Source organism: Petaurus breviceps, unplaced genomic scaffold (genome assembly GCF_028583685.1).
Source record: "Petaurus breviceps papuanus isolate PSGF00001 unplaced genomic scaffold, PetGlider_PUasm1.0 90564, whole genome shotgun sequence".
Taxonomy (NCBI): Eukaryota; Metazoa; Chordata; class Mammalia; order Diprotodontia; family Petauridae; genus Petaurus; species Petaurus breviceps.
Window position 1 is genome coordinate 5,540,983 of NW_027187275.1, and position 25,925 is coordinate 5,566,907.

Below are 25,925 nucleotides of genomic sequence, written 5' to 3' on the forward strand. Positions count from 1 at the left end.
ATGGCTAATAAGTTGGCAATTCTAATTCAGATTACAGCATTTTCAACTGCTTTCCAAAGATTCCAGAGGAGTAAGTTACAAAGTCACATTTATCCTCTCTGAATATGTCTGGTAGGCTTTAATAACAAACAAAATTTACATGAGTATCACATACTTCAGGGAATAAATCTCATCACTTGCTCTACCACTCAGTTAATAGTGACTTTGATTCTCAACATTTCTCACTGAATGTGGATGGCTAAGGCACCCTGAAAAATTCAAGAACTTCACCACCCTATGCAAATTAATAGCCCACTGACATTTCCTAATGTAACTCACAGTTTAAAAGGGATTCATTCCACATCTCTCTAAGAGTATCACATCCTCTATAAACCATTTTACAACTGGCATCCTCCGCAAAGTCAGTAGTTTCCCCTTTAGTAATCATTTTTATTGTCTGTTTATAAATTTCTTTTATACATCTGGCGTTTTCACAACAGCTCACCTGGGCTACTGCTGAAACCAGAGATGCTATAAAGGAAATCGATCTTGGTACCAATTGCTTATGTCATCTTGGTTTTCAATTCATTTAAGAATATTTATTGTGGTAGCAGAATTTAATTTCAGTGACATGACCAATATACTCATTAATGCTGGCTTATGTCAATTAACGCATAATGTATTGTCTACTTTTGTCTGTATTTATCTATTATTTTAAAATGATTATTTCATTATGCTCTGTAGTGAAGCAGGAAAAAAGTTTAACTTATGCACAGTTAGAATATAGCAATCCTTTTTCATAAATGTTTAATATACAATTACAAATTTAAATTACAAAATTTCCAAAGTCTCTACTGGGAAGCCTTTTATTTAAGAAGGCTTACCACCAAATTTTCTCTAAAGGCCAATTAGATTTTTGGTTCCTCTCCAGTTTTATAAACAAAATTACTCTGTATGATAATAAAACCATACCATGGAGTGCTAATAGCTGAGAAAAAATATCTTTGCATGTTGTTTTTCATTTATTGCCACAGACATTTCCAATGAAGATGTTCAGTCTATTCCAATGCCATACACACACACATATAGCTGATGTTACTTTATGTATACATACATATACACATGTGTATATACACATCCCCTATAAAATCTTATGACTAGAAAGGTTTTTTAGCAGTAAGTTATTCAAGTCAGTTTTATACCTTAAAGCTAGACTATACCAAAGCCATGCTAGGTAGCTAAGAATCTGTTCCATTTTAAAAAGAATTATTAGGGAAAGATATTTCTGACCATAATCTGACTCCCATATGCCTCTCCATTTATTTCACATTATTTACCTTCATATCCTGTGCTCCAACCAAATAGGAAGAACTGTTTCTCCACCTAACTAAATGTGCTCTCATCTCCCATCTTTGCACCTTTTTACTCACTGTGCCCCATAGGTTGGATGTCTCCCTACTTGCTGATAGCACTCACAAACCCAAAATTCATTCAAGATTCAATTCCAATGCCAGCACCTTTGCAATGCCTTTCCTAACTCCCTTTGCCAACTCAGCTGGCTATATTCTCTTCCTCCTGAAATCACAATATATTTACTTATCTGTGTTTAGATTTATTCCCTGCAGAGAATATGAGATCTTTTGTGGGTAGGAGTTATGGAAAATGCAAACTCTTTGAAGGCAGGGAATGTTTGCTTTTTTGAGAGGAGGGGGTCTTTGTATCCATATAACTTTGTACTATTTGGTCCATAATAGGTTTAATAAATGTTCATTGAATTTAATTCAAATGCTTATTAAAACAGAAAGCTAGATGATACAGTGGAGAAAGCTCTGGGCCTAAAGTAATGAAGACCCGAGTAAAATCTAGCCTCAGAAACTAACTACCTGTGTGATTGAGCAAATCATTTAACCTCTGTTTGTCTCAGTTTCCTAAACTGTAAAATGGGTATAGCACCTACTTCCCAGAGTTGTGAGGATCAAATGAGATATTTGTAAACCTTCTACCACAGTGCCAAGCACATAGGAGGTATATAATAAATGCTTGTTTCCTTCTTAATTCCACTGAAAAGTGGAACATCATTATATTAGGAATCAGAAGAAAAGGCTGAAGATACTGCTTTGGGACCTAGGTTCTTCATCTGTAAACTGGGAGGATTGATCTACATTATTCCTAACCTCCCTCCCATCTCTTAAACACTGTGACACTATTACTTTCAGCTCCTTGAAGGTGGCTAATATATCTATTCATCACCATATCTTCTGCACATAATATCAAATTTGGGCATAGTACCTTGCATATAATAGGTAAGTATTTGTTTAATTGAATAATGCAAATTCCCTCCAGGTCAAATGATTCTAGAGATTACAAAATACTATTTACCTACATGAAGTTATTTTTCTACTGATATTTCTGTTTAACTGCTACCACAAAGCAAATTTCCTTTTTCTTGCAATCATCTCTGATTCCTCAGGCTTGTCCCTCCCTGTCCAAAACCAAACAGCATCTAATTTCACAGCTATCCACTGCATTTACTATATAATATTAGCCATTATAGTTACCTGTGTTTGGGTTTTATCATACTATGAGGGAATGGACTTTTATTTTTGTGGCCCCCAACACCTCATGCCCTGTGCCCAAGAGCACATATTTATAAGATGGAACTTTTAGAGTCACTGAAGGAGAGCACAGAGGATGCTGGGTCAGGTGCCAAAGAACACAGGTTCAAATTCTGTTTATTCAATTTATTGCACTAGAAATTGGTGTTGGGGTGGGCATAGAAAAGTAAAAAACATGAGCCCTTTTCAAAAAGAAATGACGACTGACTATAGCTAGAGAGACTACATAACTATGTGAGAAATTGTACAGGTCAGAATTAACAGAAAGGAAGATGAATGAGGGCTGGAATGGTCAGGGGAAGAGCTTCATGAAGAAGAAGAATCATAGATTTAGAGCTGGAAGAACACTCAAAATACATCCAATTCAATTTCCAGGCTGAGAGAGGTTACATGATTGACCCAAGGTTATAGAGTTAACACATAGTAGAGTCAGGACGTGAAACCAGGCCTGCTGACTCCCAAACTCAGTAGTCTTTCCATAGTATTACTCTGCTTCCAAGAGACTTGAGTAGGGCCTTGTCTAGCTAGACAAAGAAAAATAATTGCTGCTGGAGATGGGAAAAGGTGAATGCATGAATAAAGATGAAAAGGAATGTGGTCTGCTTGAGGGGAGTACAATGATGACTGGAGAGTCCAAATTAATGAATAACAGGAAAGAAGCTTGAAAAAGCAGGGTGGGGCCATATTAGAACCAACATTAAAGTCTAGCATATACTTCATTTCCTGTTTAATTTTACTCAATTGACACTGTGCAACCAGGGAACCAGTGAGACTTTTTCAAAGTGTGAGGAGGGCCACCTGCCGAAAAAGCTTGAAGTCAGTGAGTTCAGTTGGGAGGTTTCAGAAATCATGGGCAAGTATAGACCGAGATGAGTGTAATGGCAGATCTCTGGGAAGCATGCCTATTGCCCCATAAATGAACCAATGGGAATGTTTCCCCAGGTGTGCCACTATATACAGTTTGCATTGTACATGCCTATGATGATAATTATATGGATCTTAGCATCATTGCTTTAGAGATAAGAGGGTCCTTATAGGCCATTTAGTCTATCTCATTCAACATATGAAAAAGATTGAGGCCCAGAGAATTAAAATGATATGCTCAAGGCCATATAACCACTTCCTTTGACTTCAAATCCAGCATACTTTTTACTGTACTGTACAGCCTTAGATTGGAGATGAGGGAATAGGGATGAAGTCGCAGATATAAGAAGCATCTTTAATGGCAAATACAGACATTGGTGGCTGACTCATCATAGAGAATCAACAAATAGGATGAGCTAAGGATGACTCAGTATTGTTGAACCTGGGTAATTTGGAGTGGGTCAATGCTGCTAAGAGAGAGACAGAGAGGTTGGGTGAAAACTAAAACAAATTTTGTTTGGGAAGTGCTTGAGAATTCCAGATATTTTTTGAGAATACTGTAAACAGCCAAGATTGGGAAACCAGAATTGAAAAGCATTTCTTTAGGGACAAACATTTAGTGGTAGTCAATGGAAACAGATGGGGTCCACTTTGAGAAACACTTAAAATACAAAAATTCATCATTACAAAAAAAAGTTATCTGGAAAAGAACATTTGTGATACAGAAGCATTCCCTCCAGGCCTTTTAAAAAATATTAGGAACCACAGTGGATTTTAAATATTTGTTTACAAGAAACCTCCAAAGTACTGCTTGTGCTATATGGATGCTCCAGGAGACAAGCTAGCCTGAAGAATCAAGCTTTCCTCTCTTTGAAATAATTAAAAAAAATAATTATATAAGATAATAGCCAGACTAGACACTAGAAGCTATTTAACCCAACTACTTCATTTTGCACATGAGAAAACTGAGACCCAGAGGGGTTAGGTATTGCATATCAAGAAAGTAGCACTCTACCTAGACCAATTCACTAGAGGACATAGTGGATAGAGTCTTGAACCTGGAAGAAGAAAGAACTGAGTTGAAAATCTGACCTTAAGCATTGCTAGCTGTGTGATCCTGGACAAGTCATCTCACCACCGTCTGCCTTAGTTTCCTCATCTGTAAAATGGGGATACTAACTACTGATTTTGTAGGGTTATTTGCAAGGAGAAAATGTGATAGTCTTGGTAGGGGACCTTGCAAAATTAAAGAGCTATATAAATGCTAGTTATTATTATTATTATAGAAATACCAGATTTTCTTACTTGATGCAGGGCTTTTTTTTTTCTATTTAACCATTATGCATGCCATCTTCAAGCTACTCCCCATCATGCACACTTTGTTCCAATGGTGGCTTACTAGCTGTTGCTAGTATATAATATTTCAATCCCTTTTTCTACCATTGCCTTTCATTAACAATCCCCTTGATCTAGAATGTCTTCCCCTTCATAACTTCTTCTTTGTATTTACCCTATTCAACCCTATAAATGGATTTCTTCTGAAAATTCTTGTATCTTCTACCATAGCATGAATTGCTTTTTCCATGAAGCCTTCTTTAATTTTTCAGGTTTATTATGACCCTTTTAATAATAAATCAAATAGCATTTTTATGGTGTCAATCTTATCTCCATGGCACTTATCATTCAAGACAGGTTACATACCTCTTATTACACAAAGACTTTCCATATCCCTCCCACTATTAGCACTTTAAACCCCTCATGATTTTACTTTCTATTGCATTGTATAGGCTTTGCATTTACTTATCTGTGGACAAATTGTATTTCCCCAGTAGAACCTGAGAAGTTTCTTGAGGGAGGGGGCTCAATAATCACATTATGATTATTAACATAGGATTATATAGTATATTAAGTTTTGAAAAGTGCTTTAAATCAGTTACCTCATTTAAATGTTACAACAACACTTTAAGATAGGTACTATTGTTCTTCCTGTTTTACATATAGGAAACTGAGTCAGAAAGAGGTTAAGTGACTTGCCTAGGGTCACATAGCTATTAAGAGTCTGAAGCAGAAATTGAAGTCAGTACTTCCTGTATTCCAAGTACAGAGCTCTAGCCACAGTGCCCAATAGCTGCCTCTTAATAATTCATTTTCATTTTTGTATCCTTGGGGCCAAACACAGACTCTTACACATAGTCAGTCCTTCATGAATATTTCTGTTTTTGAAATGAATTTAAACATGTCACAGAGCTGGGAGCTGAAAATAAGATAAAATCCAATTTTAAAAATAACAATAATAGCAATTCACATTTATATAATTGCCTTGCACTTTGCAAAGTACTTTCCTTACACTATCCCCATGAGTTGGGTTATATAAATACTATTATCCTCATTTTGCCTCTGAAGAAACAAACTCAAAGAGGTTAATCAGCATGGCCATGGTTACACAGTAAATCATGTGGAAGGGCTGGTACTGAATATAGGCCATGTGTCTGTAGGTCTAATATCCCGTCTACTAAAACCAGGAGTATAATGTTGGTTTAGACTCACAAATTCCTAGGTCTTTCCCATTTTCAAGGATTATACAAGTGTGAGTTCATTTTATATAATAATTGAGTTTAGGGAAATGTATTTAAAATCATGTGATTTAGAAATGCAGTTTAGGGGCGGCCAGGTAGCACAGCAAGTAAGAGCACCGGCGGGATGACCTGGGGATCAAATCCAGGCTCAGATACTTAGCACCACACCCAGAAATAACTGGCCGTGTAACCTTGAGCAAGTTATTTAACCCTGATTGCTTTAAAAAAAAAAAAAAGAAATGCAGTTTAATCTTTTTCAGAAAGAATGAGGGAAAAACTATTCACAGGTCTCATAATATTTTAATTTCTACCTATAAGAGTGAGAATTAGTATAGGTGTTTACACACTCATTTTCTCAAAGTGGATGGTGCAAGTTCACTCCCATCAATGCAAATGTGTCAAAATCAGCCTCAAGTACTCACCAAAAATACTGCTATAGATATTCCAACAAGAAAGCCTGCTATCACATCTGACCAATGATTTCGATATTCTGCTACTCTGTTGAGTCCAGTAAGAAAGGCCAAACACATTAAGCCCAAGCATAGGACTGGTTTAGCGAGTCTTGTTCCTTTGGCTTTTATCGTGTTGGTAATGTACATCTGAAATGACAAATGGAAAAGGACAAGATACTAAGCAGTCTATACACCAATCTAATATATTTCTGTCAAACTCTCAATTCAGAGCTAGAAGGGAGTTCAGAGGTCATGTAGTCCAGCCCTGTCATTTCACAGATGAGAGAACAGAGGTCTAGACAAGTTAAGTTATTTGCCCAAAGTCAAGAAGCTGCAGAACCAGGATCTAAACCCAGGTCTTCGGACCCTGGACTCAGTCATCTTTCTAGTATACAACATTACTTCTTAAGTATGTTCTATGGAAAAAAATATATGTGTGTAATACATCAATATGTCCATAAATTAATATTAGAGAATTAAGTTTATTGCTATTTTGAATTAAATTAACCATAAAGCATAGATGAAATTGATAGGAATCATTTAATTTTACTTACCCACTGATATCCTTTTCTAAAAACCCAATATTATTCATTAATAATCCATGTCTATGTAGTATTCATATTCAGAATGGACAAAATTATGGAATCTAAAAGTTGGAACTGATGTAAGAGTCTAACCAGCTTGTCAAAACTGTACCTGAACAAGACATAAATATCACACGAAATTCATGGTCACCTAACATTTGCTTAAAGACCTCAAGTGAGAGGGCAATGGCATGGTCCCAAAGCAGTCAATATCACTTTTCTGTAGCTATAATTGTTAGGAAGTTTTTAGTTATGTTAAGCCTAAACTTGCCTATTTTGATTTTCTGCTCATTTTTAGATAACTCACATATAGTCAATCCTTTGCTAGCTTTTTTCTTTTTTTTTCTTTTTTTTGCCTTTTGGAGGGCAATTGGGGTTAAGTAACTTGCCCAAGGTTACACAGCTAGTTTGTGTGTGTGTGTATGTTAAGTGTCTGAGGCTAGAACCGAACTTGGGTCCTCCTGACTCCAGGACCAGTGCTTTTACTCACTGCGCCACCTAGCCGCCCCCTGATAGCTCTATTCTTGAAGGATCTTTGATTTAAGACTGGAATGGACCTCAGAATTGATACAATATGAACCCGTCATTTTACAGATGAAGAAATTAAGCCAGGAAAACTTAAATGTCTTGGTCAAAGTAACACCAGTAGTAAATGGAAAAGCCAGGATTCAAACTGAGGTTCTTTGACTGGATGGAAATAGAGGGTTTTTCTAACTATACCATTCTACATCCTGGGGATTAGCAATTCAAGCTTAATCTCTCACATCACAGACCTTCCCATATTTATAGCCAGTTGTCATATCCCTCTAAGACTTTCTTTCCATCCCACTTTTTTCAATTGATTCTCATATGGCATGAAATCCAACATTATGTATCAGTTAGAAAATACACATAGGAAAAGGTATGTTGTATCAAAAAAAAAATAGATAACAGTGGTGGCAGAATAATACTATGCACCAAAAATATACTGTCCTGAAGAGGGAATAAAGAAACTTGGTAAATATTTGTGAAAGATTCAATGGCAGAAAAAATGAAGTAACACTGTGGTGGGTGTATATTTCAGAAAAGCTGATCAATGAGAAAATGATGAACTAAACAATTGGATATATCCAATTATATTGTAAGCTCCTTGAAGGTAGGGACTATCTTTTGCTTGTTTGTTTTTGTATCCCCAGTGCTTATCCCAGTGCCTGGCACATAGTAGGTACTTCATAAATGTTTAGTGATTGTTTGATTGATGGACTACAGAACCAGAAGACAAGCTCAACAATAAGGCATGATGTTTACCTTGTCAACCACCTGAATCGGAAGTTCTTATGGACAAGCTGAGGAGAGGTGAGATAGATGAACATAAAATAGATCAATAATTGGTTGACTGGCCCCAAAGTGTGATTAGTAATGATTATTAATCTGGGGGAAGGTCTTTAATGGAACAATGGAGTATTTGTTTCTTTATCCTTTTCTGTTCAAAATTTTTTATTGATAAATTTGATGAAGGCATAATTGGCTAAATTATTAAATTTATTGATGCAATAGAAATGGGAAGAATGACAAATACATTAGATGACAGAATCATTTTTTTTCCTAAAGAGAAATTTCCATAGGCTAGAATAAGGGGACAAATATAATCAGATGAAGCCAAATAGAACAAATGTAATTTAATTCTTCCTCCACATGACTACCATTTAAATATTTGCAGACAACATTCATGTGCTCTCCTTAATATTTTCTTTTTTAAGGCTAAACATTCCTGGCTCCTTCAACAATATTTTGGGGTAATGCACTATTTTGAGTACATTTGTCACTCTGGTCACTGTCTTCCAGAAACCTTTTAGATAATTTATTTCTTAATTAAATCTGGTCCTCACAATCAAATAGAATATACCAGATAGGGAGGAATGAGCAGAATTGTGATCTTCCTTGCTCTGAACATTCTGCTTTTAAGATTGCAATTAAAATTTGCTTTTTTTCCTCTTCTTTTTCTTTTTTATTCTTTTCTGTTCTTTAGATTTGTACATCACATTGTCAACTTATATTGAATTTTTAGGCCAATGATATCTGCATTTTTTTTTTACAAAAAATTCTTGAGCAAGTACATTTTTAATTAATCAGTAAGTATTATTAAGTACCTATTATGTGTCAGGCACTGTTCTAGGCACTAGGGATAGAGGTAGGAGTAAAGAATGAAATAATCTCTTCTATCCTGTACTTGTAAAGTTGATTCTTTGAATCGTGTCTAGGAATTTCCATTTATCCCTACTAAATGTCATCTTATTAGATTTGGCCAAACATTGTAGTCTGTTGACATCTTTTTGATCCTGATTTTGTTATTCAATGTGTTTTTTTTCAAAGGACAGAGCTAGGAGCAATACACAGAAGTTACTAAGAGGCAGATTTCCCCTTAATATGAAGGGGGAAAACAACTGTCTAACAATTAGACTTTTCTAAAAAGTAGATAGCACAGTGGATAGAATGCTGGGCCTGGAGTCAAGAAGACTCATCTCTCTGAGTTCAAATCTAGCCTCAGACACTTACTAGTTCTGTGACCCTGGGCAAGTCACTTAACCCTATTTGCCTCAGTTTCCTCATCTATAAAATGATCTGGAGAAGCACATGACAAACCATTCCAATATCTTTGTTAAGAAAATTCCAAATGGGGTCACAAAGAGTAAAGCATGACTGAAATGAGTGAAAAATAAAAAAGAATAATGGGGTGATTAATCAAACAGCAAATTCATTTTCACTATAGGTCTTCAGCTAGAGACTAGATGATTACTTATTCTAGATGTCAAAGAGGGATGTTTTTTTTCCTAAGGTATGGATTGAATTAGAGTACCACTGAGGTCTTAATATAGCTCTCACATTCTATGAAAACTACAATTTTGGATAAGTGTCAATTATAGCATTGGAGAACATGGATGTAATCACAGCTTATTAACTTACTTAGGAAATCAGATTTGGAGGAACTGATTTTAAATCAGCTTTATGTTTAAAACCAATGCTACTTTGTAATATAGCTTTAGTTCTGGTGCCAAACTTACCTTTACATTATCAAAAATTACACCTCTTTAATTGTTGTACATTACATTTAGCAGAGTCAGAATTATAATGAAACAATTGTAAAGGGGAAAATGCAATAGCTTTAAAAATAATAAATAGATACCTAGACCTCTGGCATCCTCACATATGGTGATAAAGATGAATTAGTGACAATTAACCTCCCTTTATAAGAAGTCTAGAAGTTAAGAACTTTTATACTCTTCAATAACTTGATTTCTCCCCAACCCAACATGTTCTTTTCCTCAATAGTTTATAATTTAAGCCTTATAATGTCCAGGCATATTCTTGCATATCCATGGAACATACCTGTTTTATTTTTTGAAGTGGTTGATAGTATTGTCTATGAACAAGAAAACTAGTTTTGGCAGCAAAATTTGGACACCATATTTCTATTAAGAGAATATTCATTATGAAAGGCCATGCCGCCAGTGTACTTGCCCATTAACTACCTTGGGCTTGTAGCAGCAAGCAGCCTAGCATACCCAGGATGGCTGCTAGCACAGGTTCTTAGATCTGCTTTTCTAAAGGAAAGCAACTCAAAATGGGTTAAAAATCTTACTTTAATCAAACATATATCATTTACCTAGTTCAGGGGGAAAAGGTCAGCACCCTGAACTTCAGAGAACACAAACAGAAGTTACAATCAGACAAAAAAATACAGACAAAGAGATCAGCAGACAGGGCTTCCAGCTGTCTGACCATTACATCCATACCTAGTCAGTTACCAGAGAGAGGCACCAACATCTGGGTTTTCAAAGTGGGGGGCTCAATGGCTGTCCAGAGTCTCATCTGGCCAAATCACAAAACTCTTCCCAAAGTGAGCCCCAAAGCAAAACCTCACATCAGGGTATATATAGCCTTCTCCTGGATCAGAGAATGTCACAACCCTCTTTACCCACTGCCCAATCATAAAGTAATAAGGTGTGGGTATTCCTGAAAAGCAAGCCTCCCACCACAGGATCCATGTGACCACATTCAGCCTATTAGGGGGCAGAGTATATTTTCAAATCAGGGAAGGTTCTCAGATTCACTTAAGCCTATCAAGGGGCCAAGGGGCAGGGAGGATCTTTAGATTTCCATTACTATTACAGGGCTTAGCCAAAATACATGGATCCATAAATTTTACACTTGATTAGAAAAGGAGCAACACGTAAATTACTATTCTAGAGTTGCCATTTGAGATTCTTATGAAACTTAGCCATCGTTTTGTTTTCACTTTTCTGGGCAAACCTTTTACCTTTCATAATGGCCAGAAACAACTGTGGGAATATTTAAATAACCTATGTGGAATAATGCAACATTTTAGATGCTTTGTACCACACAAAACCCAACCCTCTATGGGAAATAGGAGCTATGCTATCCCACTCTTGGCTGAAATCATTTGAGCTGTTGTGATGTTTTGGCCTCAACTAAGAAAGTGATCAATAAATTTACTTTGATGAGGATGTGTGTAAGATAGACTGGAGCTTAAAGGAAGAGATTAAAGAAACAGAAATATGTATATTTTTACTTATGTGATATATGTCCGTGTGTATACATATCATTATGATAGTGACAATACTCACTAAGCATAGATATCTTGCCTTTTCTGACTTTGTACCATATAGCACAAAGCATTGAGGTCTGCCATGGGAGAGTAGATCAGAGAAAATATGATCAATCTTTTTTTCAAGTTAACTGAAACGCTGATGTAACTTTTCTAATTTTCATCTTTCTTCATGATAGTCATAATGCTAAACATATATTTTAATCTAACTCATAAGTCTGAATAATGCAAATTAACTAAAAGAATTGAAATATGTCATTGCCAAGCTGCTGTCAGTGATCTATGAAAGATTGCCAAGATTGAGAGAGGCCCTGCAGGATTGAAAAAAAAGACAAATGTAACCATTTGGGGGCAGGGGAGGAATGTGGGTGAATCCTGCAAACTATGGACATTATTAAATGAAAAATCTGTAAACATTTGCAAAGGCATTCAAGAAGGCCAGAAGGTCTTGATCAAGAATAGGTTATGCCAAACTAACCTCACAGGGTTACTGGTAGATCAGAGGAATGATTAGAATATGTATAAGTTACAACAGTGATTTGACAGTTGCCTCATGCTAGCTTTGTGTACAAGGTGAAGATACATAGGCTAGCTGATGGTCATTTTATTGGATTAGGAACTGGTTGAACCTTGTAAGTTTCATTTATAGGTTACTGCCCATCTTAAGGAAGAATTCTAGCATTGTAGCTCAGTGTTTTGTTATTGGGCCTATGTTGGTCGAAATTTTTATCAGTGACATAAATTATGTCAAAGAAGGCACATTTATCAAATTTGAGAAAGAAGGAACGAAAGCTAACATGTGGAATGAGTGAGGTAGGGTCAATAATGTCTTAATAAGATTGAACATTGAATAGAATCTAAAAAATGAATTTTTTAGGAATAAATGTAACCATTTATATTTGCATATATATATAACAAAAATCATTATTATAAATGCCTTTTCTCTCTTTCTCTTCCTGACTGTCCACAGTCTGGCTTTCATCCTCATCCTTCAACCATAACTTCCTTCTCCAAAGCTACCAATGAATTCTTAATTGTCAAATCTGATGACCTTTTCTCAATCCACATCCTTCTGGATCTCTGAAGCCTCTGACACTGACAATCACCCTCTTCTCCTAGCTACTTTGTTCTCTCTAGGTTTCTGTGAAACTATCTTGGTTTTCCTTCTACCTGTCTGATCATTCCTTGTCAGTTTCCTTCCCAGTCAGTGTCCAGTCTCTGGACATCCTCCAGAACTCTCCCCTGAACCCTCTTCTCATCTGTTTCTATACTACTTCACTGGCAATTTCATCAATCTTCATGATCTCAATTATCATCTCTATTCTGATGATTCTCAAATCTATTAATCTGGCCCTATCCTTTCTCCCAACCTCTAGCCTTACATATCCAGCTGCCTATTTGATATCTCAGAATAGATTTCTCCAATTCATTATGTCCAAAACTGAACTCACCATCTTTCCTTCCAAACACTTCTGAACTCCCTTGTTACTGACAAGGACATCATGTGGGAGTCCCACTCACCCAGGCTCACAATCTTGTTGTCATCCTTCACTTATTCTCTCTCACACCTCATATCCAACCTTATGCCAAGTTCTATTGATTTTACTTGTGTGACATCACTCATATATACCTCTTTTCTTCCTCAGACATTTCTACTACTCTGATACAGGTTTTCCTTTCCTCATGCCTGGACTATTGACACAGCCTGCATCTTGACTTCCCTGCCTTGTCTACCTGTATCCCAGTCCATCCTCCACTCAGCTGCTAGATTAACTTTCCTAAAGTGCAGATCTAACCACATTGCCCTTCTATTCAAACTCCAATGGTTCCCTATCATTTCTAAGATCAAATATAAAATTCTCTGGTTGATCTTCAGAGCCCTTCACAATCTGGCCCTCTCCTATTTTTTCAGGGTTCTTATACCTTCTCCTTCCCCTCCTATCCCTATATACTATGCAATCTAATGACACTGGACTTCCTTACTTCCTCACTACATTTCTCTAATCTGGGCTTTTTCACAGTTTATCCTCCATGCCTGAAAGTCTTGCTTTCTCATCTTTGCCTCCTGGATGCCTTCAAGGCTCAACAAAATGTCATCTTCTTCAAGAAGCCCTTCCAGATCTCCTTTCCTCCTAATCCAGTCCCTCAGTAGATTCTCTCTAATTTGTCCAGTATCCCCCATTAGATTGTGAGCTCCTTGAGAGCATTTCTTTGTAAACCCAGCATTTAGCATAATACCCCCTGGCACATAGTAATCACTTAATCATTGTTTATTGGCTAACAGAAGTAAGACTAGACAGTATTTCATATAAAAAAAGCTGGAGTTTTATTAGATTTCAAGCTCAACATTTTTCCATTATTTGGCCACTTTTTGCATATTCATTCTGGGTATTCATTATTCCCTTTTCACCAGAGACAATACACTCTATTGTTTGTATAAATCTTTAATTACCTTTTTTTTTTCCCAGTGGCAACAAAGTGGCATGATGGATAGTGCACTGTGTGCGGAATTAGGAATACCTGCTTTCAATTCTAGTCTCAGACATTTGCTAGCTGTGTGACCCTAGGTAAGTCACTTAACCTCTCTCTGCCTCTTTTCCTCAACTGCAAAATAATTAACTCCTTCCTCCAAGGGTGTTATGAAGATCAAATGAGATAATAACTGTAAAGCCTGGAACATAGTAGGTGCTTGATAAATCCTTATTCTCTTCTTCCTTAACCCCCTCCTTTACTAGACTTTTGTCTTCTTCCTAAAACTTAAGATGGGCATTGCTCAAGGTTATGTCTTTTTTTTTAATACTTCCTCTTTGGCAATATCATTTCCCTCATTTACCCAGACCTCTTTCCCTGCTAGATATCACTATCAATTCTATGGAGATAGCTCCTAACTCTTTTATGCCCTGATCTCTCTTCCAAATTCCACACCCATATCTCCAAATCTTACAAAGCATCTTTACCTGAATTTCCTACTAGAATATAAAATGCAATCTTTTCCAAATCAAGAATTATAATTTCTTCCTAAATATTCTTCTTCTGGTTTTACTATTTCTTTAGGTGATAGGACCATTCCTCCAGTATCCCATTTATTATACCCTGGTGTTATCTTTCACTCTGCCCTCTCACTCATATTTTTTTTATCAAGTCCTATAAATTCAACTTTCATAATAATATGAATCCACTTTATCTCTATTCCAGCTTGCAATATTTTTTCCTTGACCTGGGAACTCTGGAATTTGGTTGCAATATTCCTGGAAATATTCCTTTTAAAATAGGTAGATTCTTTCAATTTCTATTTTTCCCTCTGGTTCTAGAATATTAGGGCAGTTTTCCATGATAACTTCTTGAAAGATGATGTCTGTGGCCTTTTTTTTTTATTTTGGCTTTTAGGTAGTCCAACTTTGTTTGTCTGTTTTTGCTTTTTGGAAGGCAGTTGGGGTTAAGTGACTTGCCCGAGGTCATATGGCTAGTTTTTGTGTTAAGTGTCTGAGGCTAAATTTGAACTCAGGACCTCCTGACTCCAGGGTCAGTGATCTATTCACTGCTCCACCTAGCTGCCCAATCACCAACAACTTTTCAGTGATCTCTCCTGGATCTATTTTCCAGGTCAGTGGTTTTTTCAATAAGATATTTCACATTGTCTTCTATTCTTTTGGTTCTGTTTTATAATTTCTTGATTTTTCATAAAGTCATTAGCTTCCATTTGCTCCATTCTAATTTTTAAGGAATTTTTTTTCTTCAGTGAGCTTTTTGGATCTCCTTTTACATTTGGCCAATTCTACTTTTAAAGCATTCTTCTCCTCATTGATTTTTTTGGACCTCTTTTGCCATTTGGGTTAGTTTATTTTTTAAGGTGTTAAGCAAGCTGTTGACTAGTTTTTCATGATTTTCTTGCATCACTCATTTCTCTTCCCAATTTTCCCTCTACTTCTCTTATTTGATTTTCAAAGTCCTTTTTGAGCTCTTCCATGACCGATTCATATTTTTTGGAGGATTTTGATGCAGGAGCTTTGACTTCATTGTTTTCTTCTCTTTGTCATCAAAGTAAGATTCTATAGTCTGAATTTGTTTTATGCTGTTTGCTCATCTTCCCAACCATATACTTGACTTTTTAACTCTTTGTTAAGGCAGGACTCTGCTCGTAGTGGGGGTGGGAGTGGGTCTACTGTCCCAGGCTTCCGGGATTTTGTGTCAGCTGCCACCACCACCACCACCACCTTTGCTGTCCTGGGGCTGGGGTCAGACCCTAGCCAGAACATGCTCCTCTTTCACCCAGGTCCCACAGAGTTTCTATGCTGTCTTTGGCATTTGTGGGTTGAGAAGTCTGGAAACTGCCACAGCTGCCAGTGATTCAGTGCCCTAAGGCCTGCTCTGGCCCTGTCTGTGCTGGTGCGGGCCATGCTAGGCTGTGCTTTGCTCCCAGCCAGTGTGATATACCCTTCCTGTTGGCCTTCCAGGCTGTCTTGGGCTGGATATTTGCTTCATTCTATTATTTTATGGGTTCTGCTGCTCTAGAATTTGTATAAAGGGAGTTGTTTACACATATTTGGAGGGATTTGGGGGAGAGTTCCAGCAAGTCTCTGCTCTTACTCTGCCATCTTGGTTCCACCATCACTACCTTATTTCTATCAAGGACATCATTACTCACATAGATACCTGGATTTACAACCTTAGCATAATCCTTAACTCCTCACCTGCAAATAGAATCAGTTGTCAGATCTTATTGATAATACTTCTAGATATTTCATATTCATCCCTTTCTATTTATAGGGCCACTCCCCTAATTTAGTCTCTCATAACCTTTTACCTAGATTACTAAAATGATCTCTTACTTAGTGCCCCTGTCTTAATATAGACCCCCTTCCTCTATCCATTAGATTGTACTTATTTTGGATATACTTCTTTATGTACATGTTTTCTCTCCTGAAGAAACATAAGTCTTTGACACCAGGGATTGTTTCTTAAGTGGCTAAGTGTCATAATGGATAGAACACTATACTTGAAATCAGGAAGATCTGTGTTCAAATTCTGCCTCAAATGTATATTAGCTATTTGATCATGGGTAGGTCATAGACTCTGTCTCAGTTCCATTATCTATAAAATAGGGGTGACAATAAAAGCACTTACTTTGCAAGGTTGTTGTGAGCTCTAATTGAGATCCTTAGTAAAATGTGTCTTGGAAACCTTAAAGGCATAAATAAATATTAGCTACTTTAATTTTGTCTTTGTGTTAAATGTCTTATTCATATCAGGCAGACACTTAATCATACCTGCTGATGGATTCATCTGAAGTGCTGTGTTCAGTTCAGATAATACATATTAGAAAGGAAAACATTAAGCTTTAACATACCTTGAAAAGGATTTCCAATATGGTAGACCTGGAGACCCTGACATATAAAGATCATATGGAGAAATGGGGCATGCTTACCTTGGAAAAGTGAAAATTAAACAATCCTGGGAAGGTGTGGGGTGGAAATGGTAAAATTTAAAAATGGGGAGGGTATGTGGCACAGGGGATTGAGGTCTAGGCATATATACACATTCACAAACATACATATCCACTGGAAGGTAATCTCAGAGAGAAGATAATAGTAGCTGCGAGGAAGACTGAGTCTTGACATGGTTAAATTGACTTACAGGATATCACATCACCAGTAAAGGTAGATCATAGGATTTAGATCCCCTGGCTATTAATGTTAAGTCCATTGGTTTTTCTGTTCTATTTTTCACTGCCTTTCAACATCAAATGAGAAAGATATAACTATTCTCTCCTGTCCTTGAGCACTTGGTGACTTATTTACTTTGATATTATGTTGGAAACCTGTTTTCTAACTTGGCAGATAAGGGAGGATACCACCAGAAATTGTGAAAAAAAATAACACAGGAAGGATACTGGAATTGATTGCTTATGTTTCCTTCGTTTCTGATCTAGTTATGCAATTAAAAAGGCCAGATGCCCAAATATATCCCACATAAATCTCATATAGGTGGTTATGTTATTTAATTTTTCTTCTCAAATGAAATTATTGAATACATATTACATATAAAGCATATATGTGTGCATATGGAGTATGTGGGCATGACCAAGACCACTTTAATGTGCCAACAGCACCTTCCCAATAGTAGAACTGCCAAGGAACCAGACCTCTTCAGGAAAAGGGCAGTTTTTCCAGTCTCTGGGGATCTTCGCTGCTATTACTCCTTCAGCTGCCATCTTCTGGCTTCCAGGCCTCTGATGTAGGAGGCAGAAGGATTCACACCTAGTAATTTACTTGTTCCACAATCTCAGGACTTTCTTTAATCCTCCAAATCCTTATTGTGTTCTTTTATAATGGAATTTCTGTTTTGAGGAACCCAGTTCTTAGTCAGGTTACCTCCTTTCCTTCATCCTTACTACTCAAAGGGACCTCTCTACACAGCTTTGACAAATAATGCAATTTACATGCAACAGGGAGCAAAAAAAAAATCACTAGTCTTCCCCAACATATCACCACTATCCTGTTCTCAGATGATAACTAAGAACATCAAAACAATACTCCATGAGCTTCTTCATCTGCCCTCTGTCTCATCTCATGACCTCGTGGCATCATCAACTACTATCTCCTTATGGACTCCAGTCTCTACTAAAGAGATGTCTCTTCCTTTCCAAGGACAATTGCTATTCATATACTCCTGAACCTAAGACCTCCCTTTTTATTTAGCACTGACCATCTACTCACATTTTGCTCCTCATGAAACTGTTAAGCGTTCTAATTTTCAATATTGCTCTTTTTATTAGATCCTTCCCTGCTGCCTACAAATTCTCTGAAGTCTCTCCCATCTTTAAAAATAATACAAAACTTGAACCATATTTATGAATGCATGTATGTTTATATAAATGGATGTTTATGTATGTATACACACTCACACATTATATATGTATATGTGTGTCTGACATGTATATGTCAATATGTGTGTGTATGTTGTGTGTGTAGTTGTGTAAAATGCATCAGAGGGATCAGTTAGGATTAAGACTAAAAAACTCATCAGATTTGGTAATTTACTAACTTTGGAGAGAATGGTTTCAGATGATAGATAGAGGTCGAAAACCACACTGCTGAGGATATAAGAGGAGACTGAGAAGAAAATCAAAATCTTGTAGTGAAAACACCATGTATATATAGCTTTTTCAGTGAGTGGTGGAAGAAATATGTGTGTGTAGATAGATATAGAGTGTATAATATTACCTTTATATATGTACATATGTGTATATATACTTTTAAATATTCATATGCATCTGTATATTTCTCTCTCTGTGTATATAAAAAAACTTTCACTTGATCCATATATATAGTATGTATGTATATAAATTCATATATATGTCTCTCAGTGTGCGTATATCTTTATATATGTATTTTGTGTATATATCTGTGTGTGTATGAAACACATATATCGGTCAAGTGAAGGTTTTTTGTGTACATAGCAAGGAGTAAGAAAGTTTTCTTAAATGAGCAATGAAAAGAAATAAACAACAGATTCAGAAACACAAGAAACCTCTTCAAGAATATTAGAGATAGCAAGGGACCATTTCATGCAAAAATTTGCATCGCAAAAGATAAAAATGGCAGAGACTTAGCAGAAGCAGAAGAGATTAAGAAGAGGTGGAAAGAATACACAAAAGAACTATACAAGAAAGATCTTAACAACCCTGATAACCACTATGTGTGGTTACTGATCTAAAGCCAGACATCCTGAAGGATAAAGTCAAGTCTTAGGAAGCACTATGAATAATAAGGTGAGTAAAGGTGATGGAATTTCACCTAAGCTATTTAAATTACTAAAAAATGATGCTGTTAAAAGTATGCACTCAATAATGTGACAGCAAAACTTAAAAACTTAACAATGGCTATTAGATCGGAAAAGATCAGTTTATATTCCCATCCTAAAGAAGAGCAATGCCAAGGAATGTTCAAATTGTATTTGTGTTCATTTCACATGCCTTCAAGGTTATGCTTAAGATTGTGCAAGTTAGGGGCAGCTACGTGGCACAGTGAATAGAGCACTGGCCCTGGAGTCAGGAGGACCTGAGTTCAAATCCAGACTCAGATACTTAACACTTACTGTGTGACCTCAGGCAAATCACTTAGCCCCAATTGCCCTGCCTTCCCCCCTCCAAAAAAAAAAGACAAAAAAGATTCTGCAAGCTAGGCTTCAACAGTATGTGAACTAAGAATTACTAGAAGATCAGGTTGTTTTTCAAAGAGTCAGAGGAACTAGAGACCAAATTGCCAACATTCACCAGATAATTGAGAAAACAAAGGAGTTTCAGACAAGATATCTACTTTTGCTTCATTGACTATACTACAGCCTATGACTGTGTAGATCACAATAAAACATGGCAAGTCCTCAAAGAGATGAGTAAACCAGATCATCTTGCTTGTCTCCTGAGGAACTTGTGTGTAGGTGAAGAAGCAACAGTTAGAACCAAACATAACACAACTGATTGGTTTAAGGGGAAAGGAGTACAAAGCTGTATATTATAACTTTATTTGTTCAACTTATATGCAGAGCACATAATGCAAAATGCCAGACAGGATGAATCAAAAGTCAGTATTAAGGCTTCTGGGAGAAATATCAACAATCTCATATATGCAAACAATATCACTCTGATGACAGAAAGTAAAGAAGAAATAAGAAGCTTTTTAATGTGAGTGAAAAAGAAGAGTGTAAAATCTGGCTTGAAGTTTGCCATCAAAAAATGCTAACATCATAGCATTTGGTCCCATTGCTTACTGACAAATAGATGGAGAACAAATGGAAGCAGTGTCAGATTTCATATTCTTGGGCTCAAACACCACTGGAAATAGTGACTGCAGCCATGAAATTAAAAGATGCTTATATGCAAAGCATTATTCTAGCCTCTTTGAACCCTGATTCTAACATTCAAGTTAATTAACTATATATTCATTCAAGATACAACTAATGCACTTAGCTTTTTTTTCCTCATCATGTCATATTACTTGGATGCCACCTGCCATTATCTCTTCCACTTCAGTCTCATAAGAAAAGACCTACTCTTTACCAAGGTAAGCCCCACTACCTGCCCTAGTGATTCCACTCCATCTCATCTTTCCTAGAAGATTGCTTCCTCAAATATCTCTACTCTCATTTATATTCAGTCTTCACCTGTCTACTGGCTCCTTCTCCACAAACTAAAAACATGCCTATGCCTCTCCATTCTAAAAACAAAACCTTGATCCTTCCATGCTGATAAATTATTATCCCATACCTCTTCTGCTTTTTGTTGCTAAATTTCTTGAGAAAGCCTTCTGTATAGATGCCTCCACTTCCCTTCTTTACTTTAACTCTTTGCTTTCTACATCCTGGATTTCTAGCTCATACTTGAACCAAAACTTCTCTCCCCAGAGTTACTGATAGTCTTTTATTATAAATCCCATGGTCTGTTGTCCGTTCTCATCTTGACCTCTCTACATCCTTTGATTCTACTGATCACCCTCTTATTTTTGATACCTTCTTCTCTCCAGGTTAATCTCGTACCTATCAGCACCCCTCAGTATCCTTTTCTGGGATATCCATCTAGGTCATGGCCACTAACTGTGGGTGTTCCACACGGTTTTGTCCTGGGATCTTTTTCCTATGTACTACTTCACTGTAGCGGTAAGCACCCCAGCCTCCCTAGGATGGCTGCCAACACAGGTTCTTAGATCTGCTTTTCTAAAGAAAAGCAACTGAAAATGAGTCAACAAGCTTGCTTTAATCAATCAAACATATATTGTTTACCTAGCTCAGGGGAAAAAGGTCAGCACCCCGAACTTCAGAGTATACAGACAGAAGTTAAAAGACAGAGAAACAGATCAAGCAGACAGGTTTCCAAATGGTCCAACCATTACATCCATACCAAATCACAGTTACCAGAGAGGGAAGCATCAACATCTGGGTTTTCAAGGCCGGGGGGCTCTCAACAGCTGCCCAGAGTCTCATCTGGTCAAATCACACAACACTTCTCAAAGTGAGCCCCCAAACAAAGTCTCACATCAGGATTTATATAGCTTTCTCCTGGGTCAGAGAAGGTAACAACCCTCTTAACCCACTGCCCAATCACAAAGCACCAAGGTGTGGGCATTCCTGAAAAACAAGCCTCCCACCACAGGCTCCAGGTGTACTTAACCTAGGGGCAGGGAAGATCTTAAAAATTTACATTCCTATAACATTCACTTGGGGATCTTATCAGTTTCCTTGGATTTAACTATTATCTCTTTTCTAATGATCCTCAAATCAAGTTAGCTGAGCCTACCTCTTTCCTAATCTCCAGTCTCACATTTCCAACTACCTACAGATATCTCAACCTGTATATCCAGGAGACATTTTAAATTCAAAATGTCCCAAACTGTACTCATATTTTTTTTTTCCCTATCCTCCACTTTCAAACTTCCCTATTACTATCAAGGACTGCATCATCCTCCGAGGCCCCTAGGCTCAGAATGTAGGTGTTATCCTTGATCCCTCACAATCTCTCAGCCTCTATATATAATCTGTTTCAAAGAGCTGTGTACTCCATCTTTTAATATCTCTTGAAAATGCTCTCATCTCTCCCCTCATAATGCCACCATCTGGTTGAGTCCCTTATCTCCCTATTCCTAGGCTTTTTTAAAAAATTAAGCTGCTATATATTAGATTGCTGGTCAGTCTGCTATAAGTCTCTTCCCACTCAAACTCATGCTCCATTCAACTATCAAAGTGATTTTCCTAAAAAGCAGGTCTAATCACGTCTCATGCAGCTACTCAATGAACCTCATTTTTTTCCCTATTACCTCCAATATTAAATACAAAAAATTCCATTTGGAATTCAAGAACCTCCATAACCTAGAACTCCCTTCCAGTATTTTTATACCTAGTAGCTCTCCACATACTCTTAAATCCAGTAAATCTCCTTGCTTTTCCCTAATTAAGACACTCCATCTCTTTACTTCTGGTATTCTCTCTAGCTGTCCTACATGCCTGGAATGCTTTCCCTTCCCATGCCATTGTCTAAGATTCCCTAGCTTCCTTTAAGTCACAGCTAAAATCCTATATACTGTAAGAAAACTGTCCAAGTTCCTCTTAATTCTAGTGCCTTCCCTTTATAGATTATTTCCTTTTTATCCTGTGTGTCGCCTGTTTGTACATATTTGTTCATATATTATCTTACTTGTTATATTATGAGCTCCTTGAGGCTAGGAACTGTCCTTTGCCTCTTTTTGTATCCCCAGTGTTTAACACAGTGCCTAGCACATATTAAGTTCTTAAGAAATGCTTAATAAATAATTGACTGATTATAGGAAACTCTGATAAGTGTGCTAGCTATGCCTTTATCCTGGATGTTGGTAAAAATGTTTAATACCATAAAAAAAAAGAATGGGGCTTTGTAGCACTCGATACACAAGCATATATTCATCATCTTTCATGTATCTGATATGTACAAAAATGTAATCCAAAATCCGATATTATGCTTAGATATATGGAGTCATATATAGGCTTATAATAAGAATATCATTGGATTTTACAGATGGAAGAACGAGTAGAGATCACATTATTCAAGCTCTTTGTTTTACAGACTCAGAAAGGTCACAGTGTTCATCAATGGAATAGCTAGGACTAGATCCTTGACATGTGGTACCTAATAATGAATGTGATTGCAATGTGAATATACTTAGTAATTCAACTATCTTCCATCCAATAGTGATTTGGTGTTTCTGTTGAGAACAATATCCTTTTCCATCAGCCAATTTCACCTTATCCTGAAGCCATAACAACTGCAATTGGTTTTTACAGAAAGAATGATATTGACCCATATGAATAAATATATGGGGGGTGTGGTACTTTATTTGGTTGGTTCTAGTGAGTTCACCTCTCTTAAACTCATTTCACTTTTTTCATAAAATGTAGGGATTCAAATGAAATCAATTTGGGTTCAGATCTGTCCCACTGAAACTTGGGGGCAGCTAGGTGGCACAGTGAAGAGAGTGCTGGGCCTGTAAGTCAAGAAAACCTCTTCTTGAGTTCAAATATGGCCTCAGACACTTACTAGATGTGTAACCCTGGGCAAGTCACTTAACTGTGTTTGCTTCAGTTTTCTCATCTGTAAAATGAACTGGTGAAGGAAATAGCAAGCATTTCAATATCTTTGCCAAGAAAACCCCAAATTGGATCATGAAGAGTTGGATTCAACTGAAAATAACTGAATGGCAACAACATGGGTTATCTGGGACTATCTCTAAAATATCACAACCTCCAAATGAAGAAACTGGTTCATGTGATCTTTTAGTTCTCTTCCCACTCTAGACCTATGATCACATGATTCTATGAACAAACATTTATTAAATGCTTAATTTGTGCCAGTCACTGTGGTAGGCATAGACAATACAAAGATAAAAATGAAACTGCCCTCAAAGAGGTAGCACTATATTGGAAGGATACAAGATGGACATAGGGAAGTAAATAAAAGGATATACAGTATAATGAAAAGTACATTCAAGAGGGAGAAAGTATCCTCAGGAGTATCATAACTGGATGGACCAGAGGACCTTTAATATACCTTCCACTTCTAATTTGATGATCATAAGATTCAATGATCTTGCTAAGAGAACAAACCTATTTTATATTTATAATTGCCATTCACTCACTTAAAATGCAGCTTTTCACATTTTCATATTTATTTTACATAAGCTGTATGAAAATTATCTGATATTTAATCAAAAGGGTAAGATCTGTGTCATTCTTGATTCTCTTTCAAGCTAGAAGAAAATGAACTACCTTAGATGTAAGGAAAAAATATTTTTATGGCACAATTCCAAGAAAGTCATCATTACCAAATTTTAAAATTCATTGACTAGCAAGCAAAGGAAAACATGAAAATGAACATTACTATTAAATACTACAAAATATGCATTACACTCTCAGGAGAGTTCAGTAGTGAATGAATTAAATATGTTGTTTGTGCTTTGGTCTATCAAAATGACAAAAGGTAGAGGCAGAATCTTTTGAAATTCTTCATAAAAATGTCCAAATTGAAAGAATCCTGACTGTAAGTGTATTAGTAAGGTTGTATATTCAATTCAAGTCACAGAACAATTCAAATAACTTTTTTGTTAAATCTGCAATTGTGCTTTCCTTGGTACCAACTCCTTAGGATTCACTATTACTAGTCTGAAACTTTCTTTAGGAAACAAATTTTTTGGTTTAGCAGGAAAAACAAAAACTGGGGAAGAGCTCCAACTATGACCATAGACAAGTCATTTGGTGTCTCTGAATATATTTTATTTGTAAAGCAGGAAAAATAATTTACACTACTTGCTTTATAGGAGCTTTGTGAAGATGGGAAGATCATACATTAGAACTGGAGGGGACTTAAGAGTCATTGAGTCCAACCTCCTTTAGACTGGGTAAGTGATTTGCCCACAATCATCTAGCTAGTAAATGTCTGAGACAATATTTTCTAGTATTTGGCAGATAAGCAAAACAAAGACCCTACAAAAAATGAACAGTATAAGTAATTATGGTAAATAGAAAGTAATGCAAATGGATAATGGATAACTGACTTCCGGGTCTTCCTGACTTCGAGTACAATTATAGTTTCCTAAAAGTAGGTGATACCACCAGCTAGGGGGGCACTGGAATGATCCAGGGGGAGGGGTGTGATAGTGGTCTTGGGTGCAATTGGGGGGCATTGAATAAAAATTAGGGGGTGGTGGAAGCATATGGAAAGAAGAGAATTTTGAAAAACCATTAACACATTTTGTCTGTTGTATAACAGATTTAAAGTTGTTATGATTATATTATTTTCCAAATAAACACACAAAATGCAAGTTGTAACCTATCAGTGGTTAAGTGTGCTGACAGGTCTTAACAAAAAGTGTTGGCAGCTAGTGTGCTGTGCATTATTGGGAAGTCCAGCATGCATCAGCAGAAATGTGTTCATGTAATAAGTTGGTTACACTATGATATTATATGATTACATGATGCAACATTGCATCATCAAAATTTCAATGCAAGAAACCCCCCACAAATTTACAATAAAGTATTGAGTACATGATGCATCATTTAAAAATAAACATTTTATATTTTTTGAAATGACATAATTTTTAAAAAAAGAACCACTAAGGGGCTAAAGAAAGTAGATTCCCAGGGAGGGGGACACTGAGTGATATATTTTATATATATATATATATATATATATATATATATATATATATATATATATATATATATATATA

General features: G+C 36.5%; 1 protein-coding gene across 2 annotated transcripts in view; it reads right to left on the reverse strand.

Moving 5' to 3' along the window:
* Positions 1 to 25,925, reverse strand: part of PLPPR5 (phospholipid phosphatase related 5) — a 190,720-nt gene that overhangs the window by 41,084 nt on the left and 123,711 nt on the right. For both annotated transcript variants that reach the window (XM_069063401.1, XM_069063400.1), the window contains one exon: positions 6,457 to 6,633. In XM_069063401.1, coding sequence (XP_068919502.1) covers positions 6,457 to 6,633 — 177 coding nt within the window. The remainder of the gene's footprint in view (positions 1 to 6,456; positions 6,634 to 25,925) is intronic.